General features: G+C 39.5%; 3 protein-coding genes across 3 annotated transcripts; 2 read left to right on the top strand and 1 right to left on the bottom strand.

The window, feature by feature from the left end:
- Positions 1 to 249: 249 nt before the first annotated feature.
- Positions 250 to 16,263, top strand: FAM133B (family with sequence similarity 133 member B). The gene is made up of 11 exons (XM_068673953.1): positions 250 to 433; positions 3,378 to 3,475; positions 4,174 to 4,252; positions 7,674 to 7,748; positions 7,916 to 7,948; positions 8,422 to 8,490; positions 9,945 to 10,040; positions 10,653 to 10,700; positions 12,452 to 12,547; positions 13,292 to 13,339; positions 14,202 to 16,263. Exons 1-11 carry the CDS (start codon positions 410 to 412, stop codon positions 14,286 to 14,288), a joined length of 753 nt encoding a protein of 250 aa, XP_068530054.1. The 5' UTR covers positions 250 to 409; the 3' UTR covers positions 14,289 to 16,263.
- Positions 16,264 to 16,608: 345 nt separating this feature from the next.
- On the top strand, positions 16,609 to 24,080 carry CLXN (calaxin). The gene is made up of 6 exons (XM_068673954.1): positions 16,609 to 17,335; positions 17,593 to 17,748; positions 19,189 to 19,293; positions 20,755 to 20,906; positions 22,500 to 22,604; positions 23,938 to 24,080. Exons 1-6 carry the CDS (start codon positions 17,278 to 17,280, stop codon positions 23,986 to 23,988), a joined length of 627 nt encoding a protein of 208 aa, XP_068530055.1. The 5' UTR covers positions 16,609 to 17,277; the 3' UTR covers positions 23,989 to 24,080.
- Positions 24,058 to 27,220, bottom strand: RBM48 (RNA binding motif protein 48). Its single transcript, XM_068673952.1, has 5 exons — positions 26,879 to 27,220; positions 26,464 to 26,654; positions 26,203 to 26,348; positions 24,927 to 25,453; positions 24,058 to 24,421 (listed from the first exon to the last, which is right to left on the bottom strand). The coding sequence occupies exons 1-5, from the start codon at positions 27,077 to 27,079 to the stop codon at positions 24,335 to 24,337; spliced, it is 1,152 nt and encodes a 383-aa protein (XP_068530053.1). The 5' UTR covers positions 27,080 to 27,220; the 3' UTR covers positions 24,058 to 24,334.
- Positions 27,221 to 27,261: the final 41 nt, after the last annotated feature.

Genomic DNA, 27,261 nt, shown 5'->3' with positions numbered 1-27,261 from the left:
CTCATTTCCCACCTGAACCTCCCCTGATGCAACGTGAGCCTATTCCCTCTACCCCAAACACTTCACAACACCCCTTCCCCTCCTAGGACGTTTATTCCTGGCAGGAGGCGTAGCTCCCGCATCCCAACACCCAACCCCACCCCGACATTCCCCTTTCCCCTCGCTTTACCCCTCAGCCCCCTCTCCACAGAGTGCGGGAGCCGCCATCCCCGCTCCCCCCCCGCGGTTATCGCCCCGTGCCCGGCAGGGGGCGCTGCGCGGCCGCCGCCATCGCCGCCGCCCGGCGCTGGGTGGCTGCGCGGGGCCGAGCGGGGCCGGCTGCGGCGCGGCCTCCGTGGCACAGGGCAGGGTCCCGGAGCTCGGGGTTTGGGGCTGGGCTGAGCTGAGGTGACCTGAGCGGAGCGGCGCCATGGGGAAGCGGGACAACCGCGTGGTGAGTGCGAGCCGCGGGGGGCAGCGGCCGGCGGGCCGCGGGGCTCGGGCGGGGCCGCAGCGCTGCGGCGGAGCCCGCTCCGGGGGGGGGGCACCGGCGGCCCCCGGGGGCTCGCAGGGAGCCGGGGAGGTTTCGGGGAGCCCCCGGGACGCCCCCGGGCCGGGGGGGGAAGGCGGAGGCCGCCGTGTTGTCAGCTGGGTGGGCGGGCGGTGGCGGCGCGGGCCTGGCCCCGGTGGAAACGCGGCCTCGCTCGTCCCTCCCTCTCCTCAAAACTTGTTCCCAGCAGGGAGCCGTGCACTTAGGCTCATCTTTTCTTTAGGCCCGACTGTACAATTGATGAGTTTTATGTTGGAAAAATAAGTGGCGAGACTTTTGTTCCCCCCCCCCCCCCCCCCTTTTCTTTGTTTCTAGTACGTGCTGCGAGTTTGCCGTCAGCTCTGTGCGGGCAGGCGGCTGCTCCCCTCGCTGGAGCAGCGAGTGAGAGACGAGACGGGCACCAACACCCCCAGGTGGCTAACGGGGGGCCTTTGGTTACCGCACCGAGGTGCCAAAATAACGGGAGGAGGGCTGACAGGGTTAGGCTGCAAGGCCTGGCCTGTGCCTGAAACGCATTGCCCTCTTGTAATGCTTAGGAGTGTATTTGGGTGTCCGTTTATTCCTAATTTTCTCAGTAGTACAATGGGGAGGCACCCACCAGTGCCAGCAAATCTCTACGTTCCTATTAAATAATAAAGCATAATAAAGGTTTGTTGCACCGTGATGGCTGGTAGTACAGGCAACTTTGGATATAGGGCCCCTTGTTTCTCTTGTGTGATTGTAGAGCTTTCCACCTGTTAACTTGATTCCCACAGCCCTTCCTAAATCATTTTGACCCTTTGGAAAAGAAAAATAAGTTGTTGTTGTTTTTTTGTTTTGTTTTGTTTTTATCCCATCTGCAGGATACTTGCAAGGCAATAATAGATTGCATTGCTTGCCCATAGAGCCCCAGCCAACTGTAGGTGCCCTGTGCTTTTCATGAGCACGAAAGCTATAAAACATCTTTTAATAACTGCTCGAGCAAACTGCCAGAAGAAGAAAATGGATGTGCAGACAAGCACTTTTCTTTGTGGAGGGTGTATTTCTGTACACTCTCTGGCTAGTGAAATTCACTTTGGCAAGGTAGTGTGAATACTTCTAAGAAATGTTTATTGGCAAAGTAATTATTCATAAATAAACTTGCTTGAACTCACAGGAACATTTTAAGGCGTACATTTCCAAATTGTGGGATATAGAGCAGTATTCAGTCATTATGCTGCTGGAAAGTTAAAAGAAAGAGTGCCATTGAATGGAGGAAGCTTGCTAGCTATCTATCAGGAATCAATCTGAGGAAGTAGAAAAGCAGAATTTGGCAGTTGTAGCCTCTTCTGCAGGTAGAGAGATTTGTTTTCATTTCAGGTTAGTTCAGGTAAGAAACCAGCTAGTTTTTATTTAAGAACAGCAAGAAAATCTTTTTAGGAATAATAATTATGTAAGAAGCTAGAGCTTTCAGATACAAATTCCTTCATGGTACCCAAACAGAGTTGACTCAGTTTGCTCATTGTAGTAAGCCAAGTCATGAATTAAAGTTGTCGTCTTTTGTGCTGTTTCCAGTGCACTGAAATTATCGTTGTTTAATGAAAACAGTGTTCAAACACCACTTTCCTGCATAGCTAAAGGAACTCCTTTTCAACTCAGGAGAAGCTGAATTCAAGTGCAAGATTTCTTCTCATTCATCGATTTGCGATACAATAAAACTCATGAGTTAAAAATGTGAATACACATCTTCACGTGCTCTAACTACTTGAGTGCACACATCCACCTGGCTGCAAAAGAAGGTGCCGAGCTGAGATTAACCCCATTTAAATGGGCAAATGTTAGCATTTATTGGCCCATGTTAGTTAAACTTTCTGTGTGAATTTAAAAAAAAATAAAATAAAAATCATCCCCCCAAGAAGTGGCAGCAAATATCATCCTTAGAGTTGCAAACTTGAGTAAAACAGGGCCTGTTGGAAAGGGTCTCAGACTGAGCAACTAAAGCTGGTTGTTATTTTGACTATTATTTTTTTTTTTATCATCTCCAAACTGTGGACAGTAAGAGCAGTGTGTCTTAGATTTTGCAAAAGTAATTGTGAAGCACTGGGATGCCATAGTGATAAAAGCCCAGGAGACAACGGGAGATAGGTACTTTCACTTCACATGAACAAAATATTTTCAGCATAATAAAAATTGAGTAATTGTTAGTTAGCTTAGATTTATTTCATTTATGGCTGAGACGGTGTATGGATTTTAACAGGTGAACTTAGAAATAAGGTTTTAAGAGTGAATGTGGAGAGAATGTGTGGGTCTGAAGGATGAAATACCTCATAAAATTGATAATTTTGTTGTTATTGAAATACTCCTAAGTCTTAGAAGTTTCATATTTGCGTAATTGTAGCTGAGCACCACCACCACTTGTTTCGGTGTTACAGCAAGGGTCTTGTGGGGCGTCATCATTTCATCCAGAATGTATTGAATCTGTCATCATCAATTTTGAGCAGAACTTTAAAGGCCTAGGTATCAGCTGTCCCAGAGAGTAAGGGCTGAAATAAAATCACACTTCCCATATCCTGAGGAAGAATATTTCAGCAATCATGATATACTGTACTCAGTTTGCAAAATCATTGCGCAGAGAGGGGAATTACTGTAAAGAACATGTTCTTTTAGTGGATGAGATCATTCTATCACAGCATAACTCCAATTAAAAGCTCTTTCCAGGGTTTTTCTGTCAGGCTGAATCAGCCTGATTTAGTTAAATACAGTATTTTTAGAAACAGGTCAGAATTGTTTTTCAGCGAATGAGAAAAAGGTTGTGCGAAGAGTGACAAGGATAGATTTTGGTAACGGTGTAGCTGATGAATTTTGTATTTCTTCTTGTTTCATATTCAAGGCTTATATGAATCCCATAGCTATGGCCAGAGCTCGAGGTCCTGCCCAAAATTCAGGACCAACAATACAAGACTACTTGAACAGGCCAAGACCAACATGGTAAGTGTCAATACTTGTCTGCCTGTTTGACCTACGAAGTGCAAGATTTGTTCTCTGTTATTGAGATGACACAGTTAGCCTACCTCCTCCCCAGAATACACAATAATACATTTTGAAAGGTTCCTTGGCTCTGGCCAAGATGTTCTTTTCTAAATATGCATTCCATCTCCTCTTTTAAAAACATTATTTCATTTTGAAATATGTATTTCTCATTTGTCTTTAAATGTTTTGGCTGCAGTTTCTCAGGAGAGGAAAATGTTGGTTATCTTACCTCTTTCACAAATACTAATCCCTAAAGCCTGCAGGTGTATGCAATCTTAAAACTTAATCTCCAGAAAAAGTTTTTGCTAGTATATTCTTAGAACGTAGTCTACCATACCCAACAAAATTACTTGAAGATATTATCAACAACTTGTTTTACGTTCAGTCCATTTTACCTCCTCTCATAATAAATTAGAGCACAGTTTACCTAATTGCAAAGTTAGCTTTAGATCCTTCAGAGGGATTTAGCTACTGTACTGAAATTATAACATTAGGTTACCATACTCATAACATCTAAGGTGCTTTCATTCTTTTTTCTGTTGGAAGTTCAGCCAAAGCTAAACTTCAAAAAAAAAACTTCAAAAAGTTAGACACTTTAGAAGGTATTTTTAATTGTGAAAATACAACAACTCTGATCTATTATCCTTTTTATGTAGGGAAGAAGTGAAAGAACAACTAGAAAAGAAAAAGAAAGGATCCAGGGCTTTGGCTGAGTTTGAAGAAAAGATGAACGAGGTTGGTAATGTTGTTAGGATGTTAATATTCAATCCGTCTTACATGCTGGTTTTCCTCCCTTATCATTAACACCACCATGTACACATAACATTTCACTTCACACAACCTTGTAATGAGTGAATATTCAACACAAACAAAATAAAACATTAAGGTTACCCCTTAACCAAGGAAGAGCTACTTGTGATTTAGAGAAACGCTATTTAAGAAGTTTTGAGAAATACTTCTGAAGAAAATATGAACTTTCTAAATGTTAATATAGCCAGACAAATACGTATGTTTACATTAGCAAGTAAGACTCGTCTATTTCCTAGTATGATAAACTAAAGTCTGTTGTGCTAATCTTCAGTTGTTTAAGGTCACACAATCCAAACATATTAGAAGGAGGTGTATTACTGGAAACAGCCTCCTTTCTTTAACAAGGAGTGTACGTGTGGTACTGATACAGGAGAAGGCACAAAGAACGGCCTTGAATATCTAAATAGGCCTATATAACGCTTCTTTCTCATCCTAAATTGATTACATGCTGTGCTGATTCACTTCTTTGGAGCTATTCTCATACTTGTGTCCAGTATACAACTAGAGATCAGCATGCTGTGAGAAGGTTTCATGTATAACTCCTGTTGTATACGTCAGAAGAAATTAGTTATATATCAGTTAAACACTTCTCTTCCCTTGAATTCTGTTGTTTTGGGATAAGCTTCGAGCAGTAGTCATCATCAATGTGTGAGAGTTTCTGGTTGAAGTTGGGCCCCCTCTTGTAGCGAGGTTGGGCCCCTCGCTACAAGAAGGACATCGAGGTGCTTGAGCGGGTCCAAAGAAGGGCGACGAAGCTGGTGAGGGGCCTGGAGAACAAGTCCTACGAGGAGCGGCTGAAGGAGCTGGGCTTGTTCAGCCTAGAGAAGAGGAGGCTCAGGGGTGACCTTATTGCTCTGTATAAGTACATTAAAGGAGGCTGTAGCGAGGTGGGGGTTGGCCTGTTCTCCCATGTGCCTGGTGACAGGACGAGGGGGAATGGGCTAAAGTTACGCCAGGGGAGTTTTAGGTTAGATGTTAGGAAGAATTTCTTTACTGAAAGGGTTGTTAGGCACTGGAACGGGCTGCCCAGGGAGGTGGTGGAGTCACCATCCTTGGAAGTCTTCAAAAGACGTTTAGATGTAGAGCTTAGGGATATGGTTTAGTGGGGACTGCTAGTGTTAGGTCAGAGGTTGGACTCGATGATCTTGAGGTCTCTTCCAACCTAGAAATTCTGTGAAATTCTGTGAAAAAGTAGATAGTGTTCCTCCTCTGCTACTGAAAGGGCATGACACTTGTGCTCATTACACCTTTTTTCCTAAGAAGTTATGCCAATATTTGGAGGGTCGTAGAATATCCAGGTTGGAAAAGACCTCTCAGATCATCTGGTCCAACCTTTAACCTAGCACTGCCAAGTCCACCATTAAACCATGCCACTAAGCACTACATATGCATGTTTCTTGAAGACTTCTAGGGATGGTGACTCAACTACTTCCTGGGGCAGCCTGTTCCAATACTTAACAACCCTTTCAGTGAAGAAATTTTTCTTGATATCCAACTTAGACCTCCTCTGCGGCAACTTAAGGCCATTTCCTCTTGTCTTTTTCCCCCCGATCAAGCCTACACACTTTCAAACTTACTTCTTCCTTTTCTTCTTTGCCAAATCAGAATTCAAATTTAGAGTTTTCCTCCAATCTGGTTTTGCTAGACACAAAGCATTATCAAAGATGACTTGTCCTGCTTTATTTCCTGGGTCAGCAGGATCGGCTACACCAACAGACTCACGAACAATCACCTTTGCAGCTAACCAGTGTTTAAGGTGAAAGTGTACAGGTCATTTAATACATGTAAGGAAAGATGCTTCACTTGTCATACCCTGATCATTATGTTAGGATAAATCCTTCTGATCAATACAGAGGTCATGGTCTGTATCCAGCTCCCAAAATTTGCAATAGATAACATAGAAATGTTCATATGAGAAATACTCTGTCAGCTGGTTAATACAAGTTTCAGAGGAGATCGCTTGTTTAGTGCTTTGTGAGTTTTAGCTTGGTGAGTTTGATTTAGTGTTTTATCATGTCCTTTTCCTGCTTTTTCCTTTCCTTTATTATAAAATAATTGACAGTGGCATGGTTAGAAGGTAGCAGCCTTTCATCGTGGCGGGAAGGGTAGTGTAGGAAGAGTTGCAGGGAATCACAAAGTGGCCATGAGTTCTTCCTAAAGCCCAAAAGCACAAATCTCTCAACGACAGAAAAGGTTACAAGTCTGTGAATGAGGTGCCATTTACAGACAGATGTTGTTCTTTCATGTACCTCAAAAAAAAAAAAAAAAAAAAAAGCACAATCTGTTTATACTTACAAGAGAATGACTGCCTAAGAAAGCACTGGCTGTTGTCAAAAACTCTTCAGATAGCTCCAGGTAGCTGTTAAATCAAAGTACCCAGCCTGCTGTAATACCCTGTAGATTCTGCCTTGGATCATGGAAACACATTACATGCAGCACTGTATCCTGGCTAATCTGCCACGTCCTTCAGCAGCACTGTTTAGCTAATTCACAGGATGCTGACTCAGGGTTCTGTGTATCATATCGCATTGCACGTGTATAATCCTACTTAATTCCTAATATTTCTTTCCCTTCTTCACAAAATGTGGGTTATCGTTGTTCTGCCAATACAATACCAGTACAGCTTAATTGGAAGGAAAGGAAGAATCAGAATAATAAGAATAAAGAAAGTGCATCTCTGACACAGGAAGCAGGAATAGCAGATTGAAGCTAGCAGACTTAATATGCTGGGGTGTTAGATGTTTCAGAGCTCTTAAAAGAGGGATTTCAGGTAGAGACTTAGGCCTAGAGAGCTTGTGAGGGGTGGAAAAGAAGGAATCAAAGGAAACACTTATCCGGGCAGTGTGCTTGGCCTAACAAAAGTAAGAGCATTTCTATGAAGATGTACATAATAATTCAATATTCTAATCGTTGTTGACGCTGACAAGGCCCAGAACAGACACAAGATAGAGACATCCGTGCATTGAGTAGTGGCCAGCAGAATTTTTCTGGAAATCTTATTTCCACTGATTTTTAAATTTAGACAAAACACACGTATTTCTGGTAGGTTGTCCCACATTGCTGAAGTGCTCTAACAAGAACTATGATACAAAGCCACAAGTAGCAAAATTGATGACCCTAAACACAAATAACTTGACCATAAAGGTGAGCACTAAGATGATATTTTATTAATTTTCTGTAGCATCAAATGCATCATAGCCTTGGTTAATATTATACGGTGTTTATTTTCTGTGGGTTTTATGGAAACTATAACTTCAGGTAAAGAAAAGGATTTTGAAAAAGGTTTTTGAAAAATGCTGTTGGAAGTAATGGCTATGTCACTGTTTTTGTTTGGGTTTGTTTTCAGAATTGGAAGAAAGAACTAGAAAAACACAGGGAGAAATTACTGGGTGGAAATGAGAGTTCCTCCAAAAAGAAGGAGGTAAGTTATTTTCAGTTTAATACAGTTTGGAACTGGTTTTGTCATCAGTGCTGGCAACACAAAATGACTTAAATAGCTTTTAAAAGCCAGCATTAAATTACATAAACCTAAATGTGCAATAAAAGAATATGATGCCAAAATAACATTCATTCTGTTCTATTTTTAAGAAAAAGAAAAAAGAAAAGAAGAAATCTAGTAGGGTGAGCAAAATTTTCAGTTTTCTGAACTTTTTTGCTTTGGGATTGTTCCTATTTGTCACTTAAGTTGTCTTGGAAAGAGGGGTATGGCTTTAACGTTGAATTTGAATGTTAAATCACCTGTTTTTTTTCTTTAAGAGAGGTAGATTATTCTATTCTATTCTATTCTATTCTATTCTATTCTATTCTATTCTATTCTATTCTATTCTATTCTATTCTATTCTTCAAGGAAAACTTTATTTCTGCTTAAAGAAATGTGGGTGGGGAGGGAACGCATCAAATATACATTATCACATGAAAAATATTAGAAGTCACTTTTTACAGTTTAAGAAAATCTATGAGACCATGTTCTTGGAAGTAAAATTTTATTGATTTGCAAATGAAGAGATTGTAGAGGTGTTTGAATGGACTTTTACTTACTTACTGGACAAAATGCTGCATCTCACAAGCTTCACTTTTTGTTGTGTTTGGTCAAGTTGTCTTCATCTTCCTCTTCTTCATCAAGTTCTGATTCTTCCAGCAGTGAATCTGATTCAGAAGATGAGGTAAGAACTAAATTACCAGAATCGAACATGTTTTGTATTTTGCAATACTATTGTTCTCAGCATGCTGGGGGGTTAATTGAAGAGTTTTAATTGAGGAGTTGTGTTTTTTCTTGGCTGTTAAGAGAATTCCTCCATCTTTTGTGGAGGAGGTAAATGGGATTTCTGTTTTGAATGTGGAAGATGTGACTGAAAATGAGTGAACAGTTTACCAGATCACTGAAATGGTGGCCAATATTTGTTGTTGCATACTATTTACTTACTTGGTCAGTAGTTACACTTACAAGAGTGATACTGTAGTTCATTATAGAATGAAGGTAAGTACTGATAGACTGCACATGTTAATCTGTTTTATCTTTTGAACCTGTGATTATTGCAAAACTATTTATTGGAAACCAGACTAATGCACAGCAATACTCTGAATTCACTGTAGATTAAAACTGGGTAATTTTACATACTTTTTGGAAGAGACACTTCTTGTCTGGAGATACTGTCTGGACCTAGTACAGCGTCAGCAGTTCTGAATTATCAAATTGTTAACAGAACTAAGGTCTTTGATCAAGAAATAGAACGTTAGCATTGGCGTCTTTCTGTGAAAGCTTGCAAAGTACTGCAAATGCTGCAGATGCTGAAAGAACTTCCTTATGCAGTCTTTTTTGACGTATGTGAACCAGTATTACCAGATAATAAGCAAACAAAAAAAATGACTAACATGGGATTAGACAGCAGTCAGAACGAGGCTTTCAGGCTATCCTTTCTAGAAAAAGAAAAAAAAAAAAAAGTAATGTATCACACCATTAGGAAATGAATTGCACTGTGGTGTATATTTTTTATGTCAAAGAATATTTCATATGAAAAAATGGATTAAATACCAGCCCACTCTTTTTCATGAGATTTACTTACCACAGGTTTTGGCAATATACTTTAGCGTATTGATAGATAGCTTGGCTTGCATAGAACTATTCAGCTTTGATGCATTTGGAACATACGATAATACCAATTTTCGTTACATATCTGTTCAAGAAATTATTCATTAACAGTATAAATTCTGGCTGGCTGGTTTGTAATCTGGATCCGTTCCTGTGTTAACACTGAATTGTATCCTTTTTCAGTAGAATACCCCTATCTAATCACAGCAGTGCAAATACACCATTTGTACTAGTTTAGAAAAAATCTTTGTTAGAGCTAGTCTGGATCTATAGCACACATCTAAATGATAAACAGAATCTGGAGAACCTGAATTTTACAGTAGTTTAATCTTTTTTCAATACAGAAGATTGATGAATTTCCTCCACTAAAGGAATCAGTGGTAGCATACTTTATTCCTCAAAAGAACATGATAATATGTAGGAATTTGGTGTTCCCTATTCTTTACATTTATTGTAACTCTTTAATAGCTAGTGAAAATAAATTCAGGGTTGTCTTTTTTTTTTTTTTCCTAAAATATTTGTGGATAGGATAAGAAGCAAGGGAAGAAAAAAAGGAAAAAGAAGTATCGCTCCTCACGGAAATCTTCAACAAGCTCAACTTCTGAATCTGAGTCAGACAGCAAGGTAAATAGCACATGTTACTCTCAGGAAGTTTTCCTGATCTGTGTTATAAAGACAAATGTTTCTGACTTTTGCATTTCCTAATTTTTATCTTCTGTATTCAAAGTTGTGCTTTCTTACTGTAGCTGAGCTGTGCTTGTATCTTCCAGATGTGATCAGGAATGTATCTCTACTGTCCGTGTCTGGCAGAAAATATTTGATCTTTAGAAAATAAACGTTATACCATTGATTTTTATCTATTTTTCTGAATTCAAACATATGCAGCTTTTGTGCTGCTTTGTTTACTTTTAATACTACGTTAACACTTCAAAAAAAATGAAAATGTTCTGTGATGTTCTTGTCAATATGTTGTTTAATTGAACACCATCTGTGAAAATACAGATACTGCAGGGCCAGAATACTGCCTAATAAGTATCTGTGGACTGAGTAGTGGTTATAAAATATTAATATTAAATTAAATGTTTTTTTAATACTTACTTGAAAGAAAGTAGACCAATGTACAAGCACAAGTACAAGTACTGAATGAACAAAAAAGTGGAGAAGATACACCAGGCAGTCTGTTCTTTTAGCATTTTTCTGTGTTAGTGGACAGTAATTGTTTTTCTTTCTACTTAGGACAGCACAAAAAAGAAGAGGTCAAAGGAAGATCATGAAAAAGAGAAGGTATAGTTTTATTTTTGAAATACGTGCATCGAAACATCATTTTACATACATAATAGATTTCTCTTTTTTTTTCCCCTTTCCAATTTTTTTAATTGTATGCTCCAATTTACGCCTATTGAAATCTTTTGTCCAAAACTAGATAATCAGAAGGTGCCCCAAATTTGAGATAGACTTTTAGGTGGGTTCAACTCCTGTTTTAGTAATTGCTGTCAGTGGAAACTGTTGGATCTGTTTTTGTCATGAAGCTAAATGAAGAAAGTATCTAATCTGCTGTAGTAGATTGTGGCATTCTAGTATTTGGGATTTATCTTTAACAGTCATATTGAGCTAAAAATGCATACGATATTTCCATGGCGTGCCTGGTAGGATACTGGTTTGATATTGCCAATTAAGTAACAAAAAGCAGAAGGTATTCTTACCTAAATGCAGTCATAATTACATATTTACTTATGTCGTCTTTGAAAAATTACAGAGAATTTTTTTCTAGCTTAAGCAAAATTATTATTTCTGTTCTCGGAGCATGAAATCACACCTTCCTTCTCATACCTCACCCATTTTGTACACACATCTGAGGACTTCCCTTCTTCAATTATGCTGAATGCAAATAATCTCGTTAACTGAAATTTTAGTTACTCCTATGTGTAAGCTAATAGCTTTCAGTGTCTATCCTAGTCTTTTTTTTCTAGTAACTTATATTACCACGTTGGTCTCGGCTACTACACACAACCATATTGGGTTTGATGTATAAAATCTCCATTGTATAAGGCAAATGTGTTGTTTTTTTTCCCTTTCTCTGCTTCTGTTTCACCACCAACCCCTTTTGAGTATCTTCTCTTCAAAGAGCAAGTGCTTACTATAGCCCCTTAGTCTTGGTTAAGGTGTATTGCTACTTTCACACATCTTCTGAAAGTAGAATGCTTTGGGGAACTAGAGATTTTCCTGATCTGAAGATGCCCTCTCAGATGGGCTACATCATCTGTATTTTTCATAACTACTTTTAGGAAAGGATGATGGTACCTATAATACACTAAATAGGATTGTTGAGATGTGTGATTTCACCATTGAAAAAGACGATTAAGAAAAATTTTTACAGTTTCTGGCTTTAGAAATGAAATGGAAGAAAGTAGCTTCAATGAGTGGAATGGGAGAAAGTAGCCTGGTCCAGAGCAAAGCTGGTCTAAGAAAGGGGAAGAAAAAAATGGTTTGTTGGAGTAAGCTCATGCACCATCTAAATTATGAGCATTTGATATTTTTTTTTAAGACTGCTCTTTAAATATACTGGAATTACCTATATAAAGTGTTGAAGATACAGCTGGTGGGGACAGGTTAGGCGCAGGTAGGATGGAGCTTCTTTTACCAACAAACAAGCAAGAGTCTGAAGCTGCAGTGTTTGCACATATTGTGACATCTTCAATTTACTCAGTACTATTTTAAAATAGTGAAACATTTTATTTTAAAATGCTTGCTCTTTCACATGTCTTTATTTAAAATAAGATGCTATAGTATGCTATTATTCTGTCACTCTTAAAAAGTTGCTCTATTCTGGTAACGAAAGCAATGCACATAAAATGATTTTATTTCCACTAAAAGCATTTTAACAGTAGGGTAATTTGCTGATGATGAGTAATTAGTTTAATGCATCTAGCATTTGAAAATATTTTATAACTTAGAAATATTATTTCAGTAGAATTCTAAGTGGAAGTTTCATGAAATCTGAAGGGCTTAACTTTACTCACCAATACTTTATGTAGGATGGCAAAAATCACCACAGAAAAAGGAAGAAGGCAGATCGTGGTGACGGACCTTTATCATCAGAATCCTTATCAGAATCGGATCAGACAGAGGAGGTCAGTATGAAAGCTGAATTTCAGCTTGCTGATTGACATGAGTAAATAAATAGCTTAGATTAAATATATTATTAAAGGTGTTCTGCTCAGTACAGTTGACTTTAAGTGTGCAGCATGTTCAAAGTTATATTTTTCTCTATAATAAAAACTTACAGTAAGATCTGTTTAGTGCAGCTCCAACCACCTACAGGTTATTCTGAATTAATTTTCTTGAAATTTTGCAAGTTGTCATGGATACTTTAGAATTTAATAAATTGAGTCTAAGCGGTGGGATATGCTTCAGAAGATTTCTGTCTAATATTAGAGTACAGACAAGAAAAATTCCAAGATTGCTGCCTTTTCCATTGAATTAAAAAAATGTTGGACATAATAATTGTACTCTCGACCTTGTGTATACTTTCTACAGGAATACAAATCCTGAAAGTATTACAAAATTTGAAAAGGTTCCAATGTGATGTTTTTTTCATTAAGAATTTCTACCAAGTTTTTAGCTTAATATTTTTACCTGTACATCTTCACTGGCTTCTTGTTCTGCTATATTTTAATAGCAGAATGTTCCCACATCAGATGCTTATGCTTATTCCAGAATCTAACATCGTCACTGTTTCTTCAGTGGTTACCGTTCATCATGTTCTATCACTGTTGTGCTATCACTCATTTATATGCAACAAAAGCTCAAACTTTCATATAAAATGGCACTTCCAAAGCTATTATCCCATTACATCCAATTTATTTTTTTTTTAGGTGCAAGCAAAAAAGAAGAAAAGCAATGAGGAAAAAGAGAAAGCAACAGCAAGTATCCTTCCTATTCATAGTGTAGTTTTAGGATATAAATATTCTGTACTTGGTTAATTTACAATTTCACATTTTTCAGTAACACAAATGTTTTTTAGAAAAAGTCATGTGAATCTAGATTCATCATTTCTCTCTTTATCTGCTGAAGTCACTTTTTCAGCTGTGTAGTTAAGGGAAAAAAAGTCACTATTTTACCTTTTTAGATACGTATGAATTGAGATTTGTTTAACGTTTATTGCATTAAGTCAAAATATGTTTTACTCTGTACCAAACTGAAAGAAACACTAATTTCTGTACAATAAGAGGTGGTGTGGCAGTTTGCCATGTAGACATCAATGCTGTTCCTTTGTCAGAGTATTGTGTACAATTATTCCTTGGTAAACTTCTTCTGCCAGGCCATGAAATGAGCCTTAGGACCCAATCTCTGCATCATCATAATACTAATATTTACTACACTGTAAATATTACAACTTCTTATAAGTCTGTAATCATCCTAGTTACTCTCACATATATAAGATGTCAAACACTTTATTCTCTCAGAAATCTACGAAGCATTGAAAAATCATTTAAAAGTTGAGGAAATATAATAGTGATGGTGCTGAGAGGTGTGAAATAGCCAGACCATGATGGAGATAAATTGAAAACTGCTCATAATAGTAGAAATTATTGGATAAAATATGAACTTTCTTTTCATGGTTTCTTAATAGCCTCTTATATAAATCTCCTCTGAAATGTCATAGGTTCTTACAGAAACATCTTTTGAAATGTCTTTGTAGAACTGTGCTTTCTGTACTGTCATTTTTCATTAGTGGAATTTAATAGATGGTGATTTTCTCATAACTTCCATTTTATTTTTTAGGACAAAGCAAAAAAGAGAAAGAAGCACAAGAAGCATGGTAAAAAGAAGAAAAAGAAGGTTGCTGGTTCAAATTCAGATTCAGAATAGTATTTAAAAAGCAAGACTATCAACAGAAGTGCAATGACTAAAGGAAACTTAAACTGTGAAATGATGACAAACTTTACCAAACTGCATGAGTTTTCCTGTGTTCTAGAAATATTCCTAATCTTTCAGTAGCCAGCCACATGCAGCTGTGCTGGGAAAGACCATTGTTATTGCCTGCTGCTTAATACATGAGGTACAACTTTTATAAAATTCCAATAAGCAGTATTAGATGTTTGAAACAATATGAGGTGGTAGTCCAGCTGAGATGTAAAATATTGGAAAATAAGAGTTAAACTTTTTAGATACTGAAAGTAGTGTTTTAAAGCATTAGTAATAGTCTTTATTTGTAAATCAGGACAAATAAAATCCCAAGTTCATCTTGTAGGTTTATATTATACATAAACAATTACAAGCTGGTGTCTGCGAGTGGCATTTACAAAATGGAAAATTAATGATAACATTTAAAATGCTGCCTTTGTAGTAATGTTTATCATCTGCCCCATTACCATCTTTATGCTTCTGAGAAAGGGAATGCTACCGTTTTGGCTAACTGAATAGGGTGCCTTTGCCTTTGATCCTTGCAAATCTCTGCTATTTTAAATCCATGCAGCATCTCTGATCCTAGGGAGAGCAGAACTATTGTCAGCAGTTCTGGGCTTCTAAGCATGTGCTTCTGCATTAAGCAAGAGCAATGACATTTTGCAGTATAACTGACATTCAAAGCCAGAAGACTTTACCTCTGCTTCTTCGCAATAGTGAAAGATCTGTGCTAGTAAATATGCATATTTCATTTAATACAGTTTTGGTTTAGTTGAACATTTCTTGCAAACACTGGTAGCTTTTTTCCTTTGCATTATCTTTAGAGTTGTTTTGCATGATTTGTACCCTTTTTTTAAATTAATGAAAATGCAGGTAATCATTTGTTGTAACCAGTTTATGAGTTATGTTCCACAAGCAGAGTTTCATGTATGTATTTAGTTATAGTTAAGTTCATTGCTGTGTTTAAGTGCACACTTGCTGAAGATATTTAGCATGTAAAAAGCAGGGTTTTGATACCATAACAGCTTCATATTGAAGCTGATTTTACTCTAAGCAAGTTCAGTGGCAGACCTGTTATGTGATGCATCTTGTTAAGATTAAAAACAAAAAATACTGCCAGAATCTCATTAAAGATACTGTTTAAACAGTTTGTATTTATATTTTTGTACTTGAGGGCTACGGAATGTTGACCTAAATCATAAAGCTGTTTTACTTTAAATTAGTTGCTTTAGAAATTGAAAACACACTTTTATAAATTAAATGTGCACTCATGAAAACACAAGCAACCATTTGATTTTAGTTTTTACATGAAATTCTCATTATTAGCTTCCACAAGTACCCATTGCTGGGCCTGCTCTTCTTAGTCTTTAACAGCTGCCCACCTATCCTGAATGGTCAACTAGAGATTATTTTAATGGTCCACTGCACAGGTGCTAACTTCTAACTTATCTCTGTTACATACAACATTTCAAATATTTTATTGCCAAGAATTTTAAGACCTTCGTTAATGGATAATTAGTCTGCAAATTGTAACTAAAAACTGGGGGAGAAAGATGATTTAGCATTGACATTCAACAGTGAAATTGACTTTTCTAGTAAATCCTTAGAAAAATACAAGTCTTGAATTGCAGCAGTGTCCTTCTAAAATATGCTAAATATTTTGATCAAGTATTTTATACTGCTGGGTTTGATGCTACTGATTCTAGACCCTGTTTTGACAGTGAGGTTAAAATAAAGGCAGTGAATAATAGGGGGTTGGTTTGCAGTTTTTGTTTTGTTTTTGTTTTAGGTTGTGACATTGCAGTTTTGGTAAAAGAACTTGTAATGAACCATATCATAAATGCTCTGCTCTGCGTGATACCTTTTTTGACTTTTACACAACTACCTGCAACAGAAAGAAATAAAAAATGGGAATGAGGGCCCCAGTCTTCCAAATACATATGCCGCTATGTCATTTAATTGTCTGAATATAACTACTTGTTCTTGTCAACTGTGTGCTTCAAATACCGTTGCAAAGCTTTGGTAGTGGTGTAGCTACTTAAGGAGCGCTTAAGGAGCTCCAGGCTTTGTCAGTTCACAGCAAAGCTGCTTTCGTGTCCACAGTGAAATGTTTCAGTTTTCAATACATTAGACAACCACGTTGAGAGTCCTCTTGCATCTTTTTTTCTTGAAGGAAGAGTAAAGTCTGGTTGCAACATCTCAGCTTTCTTGATTTGTATACACTGAATATATCTGAGAAGGTAATGTTGGTTTCTAGTGGAGGCAGAGCACTTTGCTTCTCGGTTCTCCATTTAACTTGTAGTCAACAGCGCTGTGGAAAGAGGCCTGCACTGGTGCAGTGGGGATGTCGAGGAGGGAGACTCAGAACAGGCCAGCATTCGGCATCATGGCCTGAAATCTAAACCTTTTCAGTAGAGAGCAGAGAATTGAAGCTTAAATGGCATGGCACCAGCCAACCTGGATGAATATTTTAAGTTTGAGCCATGGGGAAAAAGTATGGGGGGGGGGGGGGGTTGTCCTGTATTGAAAGGGGTCAGCAGGTGTGGCTTTATGAGAAGGCAGCCCAGGCTATGATACCAGTGTGCAGTATTAAAATACTTTAAGTATTAAAAAAACACAAGTATTCTGAAAGTCGATAGCCGCTTCGTTTTGGTGCCTCTTGTCCCACACCATCGCTGCAGGGCTGGTGGCGATGAGGGGAACACGGCCACCTCCTGCCGCCCCCCTTCTCCTGTCGGCGCCCCCGACCCTGCGGTTACAGTGCTAAGGGCTGGATGCCCACGGGCCCTGCCGACCCTGGCCGGCTGGAGGCGGCACTGCCAGCCTTCATCGCCGCCCTGCCCTGCGGAGACAGGCGCTGAGGCGGTCCCGCAGCCGTGCGCCGAAGCCCAGCCCTCCGCCATGTCGGGCCGAGGGCCGCCCCGCCCGCGTTGCCAGGGGAGCGCCCGCCGCCATGAGCGCCAAGCGGCTGCAGCAGCAGGTGGAGGCGCTGAGCCGCTCGGCCAGGCACTGTGAGTGTCGGGGCGTTTGCTGCCCCTTGGCAGCACCCCCCCGCGTTGTCCCCCGTTAGTTTCTGTTCCCCCGAGGGTCGTTTGGTGACTTTATGCGCTCCCATCCCTTAGGAGCAGCAAATGGTGGGTTGGGGGCGGTTTGAGCATCGCCAGGACCTGGTGGATGCCTGAGGTGGCTGGGAGCTGTGGCTCTCCTGGACACGCCGCCGTTTAACAGCTTCGGGTATAAACTATGCTTTCTTGTTTCGGCTCGGCAGTTAATAGAAGTGAGGTGGAATGCCTCATCAAGCTCTTCGACACGTTGGTGACCACGTCCAGCGACCGGTTTGGTACAGTCGGCTTCGATCGCAACATGTTCAGGGATACCCTGCACAGGACGTTCGGCATGACGGATGACATGGTTATGGACAGAGGTGAGATCAGTAGACTCAAAAAGGTTGTACAACTTTCATTTTTAGTCCTTGGGCAGCTGTTTTTGAATAGTGATCCCTAAAACAGTGCCCTTGAAGACTTTCCAGGTTATATTAAACTAATTCCCATCTGTTTTCTGATTCCTACAAGAATAGTGGATCCCTATAGCCAAGAAAACACCACTGATCACTGCCAAAGTTGACAACAGAAAAGTTTTATGTGGACTGTGCCACAATAGTTCCAAGTAGTTGCCCAGTGTGAGTTTAGTTGGCAGGGAGATAGAAGGTCCGAAGAACCCATACAGAAGGGAAAAAAGTACACGGTAGACCCAATGAGCATGCCTGGACAAAATAGTGCCATCCCACCCATGTAAGGATGGCAAAGGAAGAGCCATGCACAAGCACTGCTGAGTAAAGGATACCTTTATTTCTGTACATAGAATAGTTTTCCCATGGTTTAGGATAGCTCATGGTCTCATACAAGGGAGATCTGCCAGAGAGGCAGCTGGAGTGCTAGCATTTGGATGCTTATAGCCCAGTCACCATTAGTGTCGTGACAGAAGAGGGCAGCGTGGTGTCATTCTCCTCTTTCCTGCTGTGATCCACCAAGGAGTTAGTTATTGCAGCTGGTGAATGGATGGCTCTTAGAATTGAAGTCCCAGAAAAGTACTCCACTAGAGTGGATAACTTCTGAAACAGAGGTGCTCTGAATGACACTGGAGATACTAGTCAGGCAGTAGAGGGCGATGAGAGTGATGAGCCAACATAAATACTTGAAAATACAGAGATTAATGAAATGAGGGCCTTATTTGCAGTTGATGAATGATCTCTGATGTATAGGTGTCCAGAAGAAGATGTGAAGAAGGCATGAGACTGTCATCCTTTTCGATCTCAGGTCTCCAAAAGAGACCCCTTGATTCAACTTTTTCCAGCTCTTTAACAGGGGAGTGTTTAAATGAAAACACCATTTTATGCAAAAAATCATGTTTCTTGGAAAATGCATACAGGGACACATTCTTAATATTTTAATGCTTACAAAGGGTTGATTTCAGTTTGGAAAAGGAAGACTTTTTTCCAGTTCTGTTGGCGCTCCATGTAAAGGAGTAATTAATCCTCTGTATGCAAATAAGCCTTAATGTAAGGCATATTGGTTTATTTGGGTTGTGTCTGCATGGAAGCATGCTTCCTGTAGTTATTAAAGTCTGTAAAGTAACAGATCAAAGAAAATACATTATCCCAGCAGGATTCTGGAGTGAAAGATCAGTAGACAGAGTGGTGAAATCCTCTTTATTGTTATGGCTTAGAAAGATTCAAGAAAGCAGAAAAGCATTTTCCAGAAAAAAAAAAAAAAGTTTTTACATATTTTAACTGAATTTAAGTTTTGTTTTTTCCTTTGTGTTTTCCTATTATTATAAACTTAAAATGTATCTAATAACTTCCCAGTGTTCCGCACTTTCGATAGAGACAATGATAGCTGCATCAGTGTGGAGGAATGGGTGGAAGGCTTATCAGTATTTCTTCGGGGGACATTGGAAGAAAGGATTAAATGTAAGGTTTATCTGCATGATAATATTTAGTAGTTATCATAGAATTTATGACTATTAAATTATACATCACTTCCACTATAATTTGTTAGTTACTCAACAAGAATTTAGTAATTGAAGAGTTTTCTTCTGTCAAGCTCAATAAAAACTGAGTTCTGAAATAGTTTTTTTGAAACAGATTATTCTGTGCAAACAGCCACCTTATTTTGTTGCTGACAAAGAAAAGCTTGTTCTATTGTATAGTTTAGAGAGAATATATGTTTTTGTATTCACACACAAAATCAGAAGTAAACAGATGTAGGACGAGGGTGGTGTTGGCTGAGTAAGAGTCTCCTCAGGCCAGCTGAGATCTGTGCCAGCATTCATTTACTTGCCCAGTGGGGGGCACAGCAGCAGTTGTATTAATTCTAGCAGTTCTTCAGCTTGGAAGCAGAGATGGAAAAACTGTGAATCTGTTTGCAAGATGGTCTTGAGGACCTCCAGAGTAATGATGGAGAAAGAAGACAGAGGAAAAAAAATGCAAGAACCCTAGAATTCTAAGATTTAAAAAAAAAAAAAAAAAAAAAAAAAAGGACTGGAGGGAAGTATAATAGAAAAAAGATGACAGCATTTATTTCCATAGTTCCCTGTCTGCAGCATCAGCCATCCATAATATACTATATATTGTCGTCATAAGGCATTGCTTTGGAAGCTGGCCTGGGATGTCACTCCGCTAGGAACAACCACAGGCTATAAAATATGCAGCCTTGTTGTAAGCACTCTAGGATACACTGCCATGTGGTGGTACACAGTGTTGTTTGTCCTAAGTGTATGCTAGTACAATTTTTGCCCTTAGACAAAGTCTTTGCCTGGAAAAAAAAAATAATCTGTGTCTCAAAACTGAAAAACTTTTGTTTGTTTTTTAAGTAAGTTTTGTGAAGGATAGTAAAATTTGTTATGGTCCTAGATTTCTGATTTTAGGGAGGCAGAAGCAATTAAAATAGAAATTAGGCAGATACTCATACAGGAAATATTCCGTTGTAGAGATTTTCTCTTTGCATTTAGAGATGCTTCAGTTGTTTTTTCCATGCCTGTACAACTCATTTTTTTCCTCTACTTTTCCAAACCAGTTTCTGAAATAACTAGGATATACTGGAAGATGGACTTCTAAACTAAAACCTCATTTATACTCTAAAAAAACACTCTTAGAGGTGTCTTAGACTTAGAGGTCTTAGAGGTTAGTACGGTTTCTACAAAAAAAGGTTATTTATTATGTATCTGAGCAGAAATAGATTTTAACTATAATGGGTTAGTAGGCAGTAATAGACCAGTATCACATGTGATACATACATTTCATATAGAAATTTTATATGCTCAAGACATATGCTGTACAACATACAGTTCCTGCTTTCTGTCTGTAGGCAACAGCTTTAATGATGTGTGATATAGTTGGTATGAACTTTAAATTGATTTATCTTTTGAAAAGATTGTTTTGAGGTTTATGACCTGAACGGTGATGGATACATTTCAAGAGAGGAGATGTTTCAGATGCTGAAAAACAGCCTACTCAAGCAGCCATCAGAAGAAGATCCTGATGAGGGAATTAAGGACTTGGTAGACATAGCACTGAAGAAAATGGCAAGTACTTTCTCATTGTGATACTTGAGCATCTTCAACCATTCAGACTTTAAGAGCATTCTTATGAGGTAACAAAACACTGTTATCTGCTTTACAGTGGGGTTCTGAGCCACAGAGTAAGTTACGTGCCTAGGATAAACAAGTCTAGTAAGGAAAGCTAGAAGTATAATCCAGATCTAATGAGTCCCAGTCCAGTGTCCTCACACAAAACCATTAATTTATTATGTGCATGGTCAAAAGAAAAGCCCAATCAAAAGCAGAAAATTCAGAAGCACAATCTGTAGTTATTCCTGCATTAGGCATTTATAGTAACATTACTATTAATTACATTTGTATTTTATCAATTGAGCATGGAATGTCTGTGCTCAGTTGATATACTCTATTAGAATTGTAACATCAAGGGTTATTCATATAGCACCTGTCTTCCTGTGATTAATCTAGGATATCTGAATCAGCCAGGGGCTATGTTTCACCATTTTCTTCAAAACAAAGAATAAAACTTCCCCTCCAATGGTGTTGTTCAAAACATCTTGCTTAAAACCAGATCTCCAATCCCAAATCCTTTTATTTAACCCCATTTTTTCATTTCTCAAACTCATCCCTGTGAGGCACAGCTTCAGATGGGAGGTCCCTCTTAGCTTTAGTTCTTGACAGTGCTGAGTCTGTCTCATGCAGAATACGAGATGACAGCAATTACTCATCTTTGGAGCACCTACATGCTCAGCTTCCTACAGGTTGTATCCAAAATGAATGTCACCACATTCTGGGTAGTTGGTAAGTAGATTACAAGAAGTCCAAGCCCAAGCAATACCCTCCTAGACCTAATGAAATATTCATACATGTAGGAAAATACCATAAACTAATCATGTCCATAATCCTATTTCAGCTTTTCCATGAGAACTTCAGAAAGCTCCGATACATGTTGGAAGGTCCAGATCTGATTTGGCTGCTAGGCAGTTACCTGAGTAGGATATTACTGCCTACCTTAAATAACTACACAATTAATTATTAAATAACAAGAAAGGCATTTGTGGAATCCATCACTCAAAGAACAAAAAACTGCTCATTGACCAGTGCCTGTAGGTACAACTGCATTGTGATTAAGGATATATTCAGTCCTGTGATAGATTTTCACACTTAAAGGTATTTGTAGAGGACGTGCTCATGGTAGAAATGTAGAGCATACTCAAGCAATTTTCCGTTTCTTTTAAGCAGACGGGCAGGCTGTCCTGTTCAGGACATTTTATCCTCCTGTTACCTCTTTTTAAGTGTCCTACTTTTATTTATTCCAGTGCATCTGTGGTTGAGATTTGTCTGTGAGATTCTCAGTTCAAGCTCTTCCCATGTTGGAAGTTTTGCCTTCTCTGGAATTCTGTTAGCAAAGCCATAAGAGATGGTTGAGCTTGCTTCATCTTTTATGGCTTAGGTAGAGGCTAATTACACAGATCTTGTCTGAGCAGAGATTGGTGTCCCAATGGGACATCAATTTTTGCATATACTCAAAAAAAAAATCCATTTGAATAAAACATTAGTTAAACAAAAAGAAAATTACTACAAGTAATCATCCTTTGCTAAAGAGTTCTCCTTTTATAGGACCATGATCATGATGGCAAGCTTTCTTTTGCGGACTTTGAAAAAGCTGTGAGAGATGATAATCTTCTCTTAGAAGCCTTTGGACCATGTCTGCCAGACATAAAGGTACGCCAGCCTTGGGTTTAAAAATATGTGCAAATAACTTCTCTATTAAGCATCTGTGCATATCATGGTATTCACTGTCATTACATGGGGTCTGCTGAATTCAGCAGATAAATGCTTCAGCTGTGAGCTGCGCATGTGCTGAGTTCACATCTGCCTTTCACAGGACAGATGTTTCCTGATAGAGTAAAACTTTGGCACCAGAGAATGTAAAACACACACTGTTACTTGACACTTGTGTATTCTGGGACAGCAACGTAATGAGTGATTCTCAGTAAGCATCCTCCCAGGCTAAGAAAATTAGACTATTCTCTTGGAAGAGTTTATCTGAAACCTCTTCAGAAATGCAGGTTTCATTTTTCTTTTTTCAGCGCTACTGGCACCACTGCCATCAATGTTTTGGGAGAGACTGGTAGCTTTCTGAAAAAAAATACCTTGGGAGTGTCAACTCAGACTTCAGCAGTGGTATTCTTAAACAAAGCCCAGGTGGATGGAACTCCTTAGCAATACATCTAATTCAATTTAGGGATTTTTTCCCCCCATAAGATGGTAATTTAGGACATGCTCATTTATTTATTCAGTAAGTCAAACTGATGGGACCATTTCTAATCTCTAGGAGTATTTTTTTCACTTATCTATCATTACCCTATTTAACTGCATTACATTTTTAAATACCAACAGTCATAGAGATGGAAAACAGGATTTTGAAATACATGCAATAATTCACAGAAACAGAAAAGTTCTGTGAAACTGTTGAAAACGAGGCAAGCTTTTATCTGCTGGAAACCTGTGTTTTCCTTTCCTGCCAGCTCACCTACCAGGTAGGCCAGACAGGAGGAAGGCATCTCATAGCCCTGATTGCAGGCTGAGTTATCTCGGGTCACCTGCAAAGCAGCTGTGTTCAGAGTGCCAGATTCCTTCTGGCAGGCTGTCAGGAGAGTTTCAGTGACCCAGAGTCAGTACTTTGATTTCTTCTTTACACCAATGAGAAGCTTTAGAAACAGCTTCTAAATCAAATTTACATTTACTAATTAGAATAGAAAAATAACTTGCTTTTTGTCAAAGTTGGTGATAAACCAGGTATACAGTTCAGGCCAGTCATGACGACAGGTGGAAGACAGCCTGATTCTTGCTGCCACTCTTTGCATCTTCTGCTCTACACCCTACCCATCTGTTGCCTTTTTACTAGGTCTATACTTTTGTAGACAAAGACAACTTATGTATTCTTACGTACCCCCAAACCAATGAACAGAAGCATTACATGAAGAAAGCTTGAAATTTTAATCAACTGAAAACATTTCTTTTATTCTCTTTTTAATTAAAAAAAAAATAACAGGGCAGTTTGGCATTTGAAAAGAAAACCTTCAAGGGAAATCGTAAACTGTAACACCATGTGGAATACTGTTGCAAGCATTCTCTTCTTCACGGTATAGTAAAAATAAAAACAACGCAGAACTAGTGATTTCAATATTGCTTTATTGTAAAAAAGTATTGAATAAATAGAATTTGCTTATATTAAACTGCCTGACCACATTTATTTTATTATGAGGTACACGGGAAAAGATTGCTGCAGTATCATACTGCTTTATTCATTCCAGAAAATATAAACTGATACAGTTTTTAACAGGGAATTGCTTGGAAATGCAATATAAGTTACTTTTTTACATTAAAAAATAAAATATTTTAGATTATATCCTTTATAAAAGGCTGTAGAAAGATACTGCTAGCAGTATCTATATTCTTCTTCTCTGCTTTACAAGTGGCTTGGCAGAACTATTGTCTGGCTTTTCCACAGGTGTTCTTGAAACAGACTCTGCTACCTAAATTGGGAAAGAAAAAAAAAGATTTCGAGTAAACTGTAAACATTCTTTTCTAATAATGCTAGTTTTAGAGTAAGGCTGTGTCTCTAATATTGGAGTACGGGGAGGCATATGTTATTAGAATCACACTTGTGTTGACTTTTCCTGTAGAAAAGGGGGAAAAGTAACACCAAAGGCAGTACTAAACACAGCAAAGCTAAAACTCTCAGAAGATACCAAGTGTTGGCAACACCTTTAAAAACAATCAAAAAAAAAAAAAAAAACAACAAAAAAACACATTGAACCACACACACAAACTGATTTCAGATGCTCAGTGATAGTTATTTTATCATCCCTCTCAATCCCAGAGGTATTTCAAAGTAAGGTTTGCTACACTTTTTGGACTTGGGTATTTGGGAGGAAAAGGGAAAGGATAGGGACAACGTGTTTTGGCACACATTTTAGAAATAGACTTCTTAAAAGTCTGTGCTTGAAAATGAGAAATCAGAACTTTAAGAATCCATACCTCTTCCAGTTTATTTCGAATTAACATGGCTGAAGTATTCAGGGAATCATCATCCATATCCACCTTAGGTATTTCTGGTAGCTGCGGGCCAATGATGACTTCAGTATTATCCGTATTTGTTTCAATGAGGGCAAATTTGTTACTTTCTTCTCTCCTCCTCTTACGTTCCTGCAGGTGAGTTGTCCGAGGCATAAACCTGCCAATCCCACTGTCAGCTACAGCTGTTCTTTGCCGAATTAAAGGCACAGGAGGACCGTGCCCCCCTGGGGGTACATTTCGAGTTAGCAATGTGCTCTGACCACAGCACGCAGAAGTTTCAGCACGGTGGCTGTCATACTGGGGGAGTGTCAACAGGCTCTGATTCTGACTCCCAGAAGGACATCCCATGTTTTGGGATACCCCATGAGAATCTGGAAAGCAGGACGGATCCCAGTCACTAGTCGCACATGATCCTGAGGTACTCCACTGACTGCAGTGTGCGGGGTCGGTCTTCTTAGGCCCCTCGATCTTCTTTAACACAAAGCAATCTTTAAAACAAAGAAACAAAGTAGCTTCACTATTTTAGGTCACTATTAGTTCCAGCATTTAATTACAACACAAGCAATAGCAGTGATACTTCATTCCCTGTAAACAATCTGTGATTCTTCTTTCTTAAGTGGCAGCTTAAGAAATAACCTCTTGCAATGACATCAAAATGCATAAGCCAAGAAAGAAGAAGCCCGTGCCTGGCACTTGGCTTATTTTAAGCCTGCCCAGTCTTCACTGCTGCTTGGGAACTCCACAGCACAATAGTTTAACCCATTCTTCCCATTCTTCCAGTGCTAAAATGCAAGCTAGAAAAGTTTGCGGTTTTGGGTTTTTTGCCTTTTTTAAAGCTTCTGGTGTTATCACCTTCCTTAGAAAAAATATTTCTGGATATGCCTGAAAAAGTTGGAACAAGGGTAGAAAAGTGATCCTAAGTTTTCTGGCACTGCTTTAAATTTCTGATAATGTTTTCAAAAGAAAAAAAAGGAAACAAGGAGGTTTTAAGCTTATGCATTATGCTTATGGATTTTTTTATTTTTTGTATCAACTAGAACCTAAAAGTTGCTTTCACAAAGATGGATACCTAGAAATAATTCAAAGTGTCTCCATTCTGCTGCAAGCATACTTTAAATGCATCTTTTAAAAAAGCTAAATACAAAGCATTTGCTTTAACAGGCAGTTTTGCTTTTACCACAACCCACCCTCCGCTGAAATGAGACATTAAAATTCTATAAGAAACTGAAATACAAACCTCTTTGGTTTGTTGCTTTTGCTATGTACTTTCTTCTGTCCTGCAACTTCTCCCTAGTTTCTTGGACTGTTTCAAATTCCGGAGCGTAGCACACGTGCAGCAAACTCCCAAAGAAACTTCGTTCATCCATTTTTTTCTTGGCCACCCTGGAGTGAATTAAACCGTATTGGCAAAACTGAGAATTTTACTTCAACTCTCTAGAATCTAAACGAAGAGGGGGGGGAAAAATTAACAAGAGGAAGGAATTGCTCCACACCATACCTTGCACACTGGACTTTTTGGAATTTTATAAGATAAACTTCAGTAAACTGCTCAGCTGGATATTCATCTAGAGCGTGATACTCCTCAATGGCACCATATAACGCGAATTGCTCCACTAGCTCCTTCATAACACCTAGCGCCGGGACTCCTTGGATTAGCAAGTAGCGAGACTCCAGGTTGATAGTGTAAACCTGGAAGAAGTAAGAGTATTACAGAGTGTTCACATTGTTGCTTTATTGCAAGTAACGACTCAAGGGATTTATGTATGTCCCCACATCCTGCCAGGATGCTGCCCATCCCCCTGTACAACGTTTTGACCCGTGTCCGGTCACTCAGGACTCGGAGGAGGCCCGCGGCACCGCCTCACGCCCTCCCCCCACCCCCCCCGGCCGCCCCGGCCCGGTTCGGGCCCCACCTTCACTGCCCGCGGCCGCCGCCCCTCGCGGTACTTGGCGCGGGAGCCGCAGGCCGCCAGCTGCTCGTGGTGCCGGCACGCGCCGCCCGGGCCGGTTCCCGTACCGGGCCCGGTGCCGGTGCCGCTGCTGCCCCCCCCCGCCGCCGCCATCTTCTCCCCGCCCAGGCCGGACCCGGTACCGGCACCGCTGCCGGCCGCCATCTTGTCGCCTCAGCCGCCCGCCCAAGCGCGCAGCCAATCAGGCGGCGAGCACAGCGGGCGCTCTCCTCTCATTGGTCCTCCCCCGGGGCGGGACTCGCCACCGCCCATAGGAGCCGCGGCGCTCGATGGAGGAGCCAATCAGAGGAAGGCACCGCGCGCACGCCGCGCCCCGATTGGCCGGC

The sequence above is a fragment of the Anas acuta genome, chromosome 2 (assembly GCF_963932015.1).
Source record: "Anas acuta chromosome 2, bAnaAcu1.1, whole genome shotgun sequence".
Classification (NCBI taxonomy): Eukaryota; Metazoa; Chordata; class Aves; order Anseriformes; family Anatidae; genus Anas; species Anas acuta.
This window is presented reverse-complemented; position numbering and strand designations above follow the sequence as displayed.

What these genes read in the sequence shown, in the direction of transcription:
- RBM48 (XM_068673952.1), bottom strand. Translation starts at nt 27,079, where the DNA reads ATGGCGGCCGGCAGCGGTGCCGGTACCGGGTCCGGCCTGGGCGGGGAG. An exon ending in GGCGGCCGCGGGCAGTGAAG is followed by an intron (nt 26,655 to 26,878) that starts GTGGGGCCCGAA and finishes TACTTCTTCCAG; the next exon opens with GTTTACACTATCAACCTGGA. An exon ending in TTCGAAATAAACTGGAAGAG is followed by an intron (nt 24,422 to 24,926) that starts GTATGGATTCTT and finishes TTCCCAATTTAG; the next exon opens with GTAGCAGAGTCTGTTTCAAG.
- FAM133B (XM_068673953.1), top strand. Translation starts at nt 410, where the DNA reads ATGGGGAAGCGGGACAACCGCGTG. An exon ending in AAAAGAAGAAATCTAGTAGG is followed by an intron (nt 7,949 to 8,421) that starts GTGAGCAAAATT and finishes TGTTTGGTCAAG; the next exon opens with TTGTCTTCATCTTCCTCTTC. An exon ending in AAGATCATGAAAAAGAGAAG is followed by an intron (nt 10,701 to 12,451) that starts GTATAGTTTTAT and finishes TACTTTATGTAG; the next exon opens with GATGGCAAAAATCACCACAG.
- CLXN (XM_068673954.1), top strand. Translation starts at nt 17,278, where the DNA reads ATGAGCGCCAAGCGGCTGCAGCAGCAGGTGGAGGCGCTGAGCCGCTCG. An exon ending in TGACATGGTTATGGACAGAG is followed by an intron (nt 17,749 to 19,188) that starts GTGAGATCAGTA and finishes ATAACTTCCCAG; the next exon opens with TGTTCCGCACTTTCGATAGA. An exon ending in ATTGGAAGAAAGGATTAAAT is followed by an intron (nt 19,294 to 20,754) that starts GTAAGGTTTATC and finishes TCTTTTGAAAAG; the next exon opens with ATTGTTTTGAGGTTTATGAC.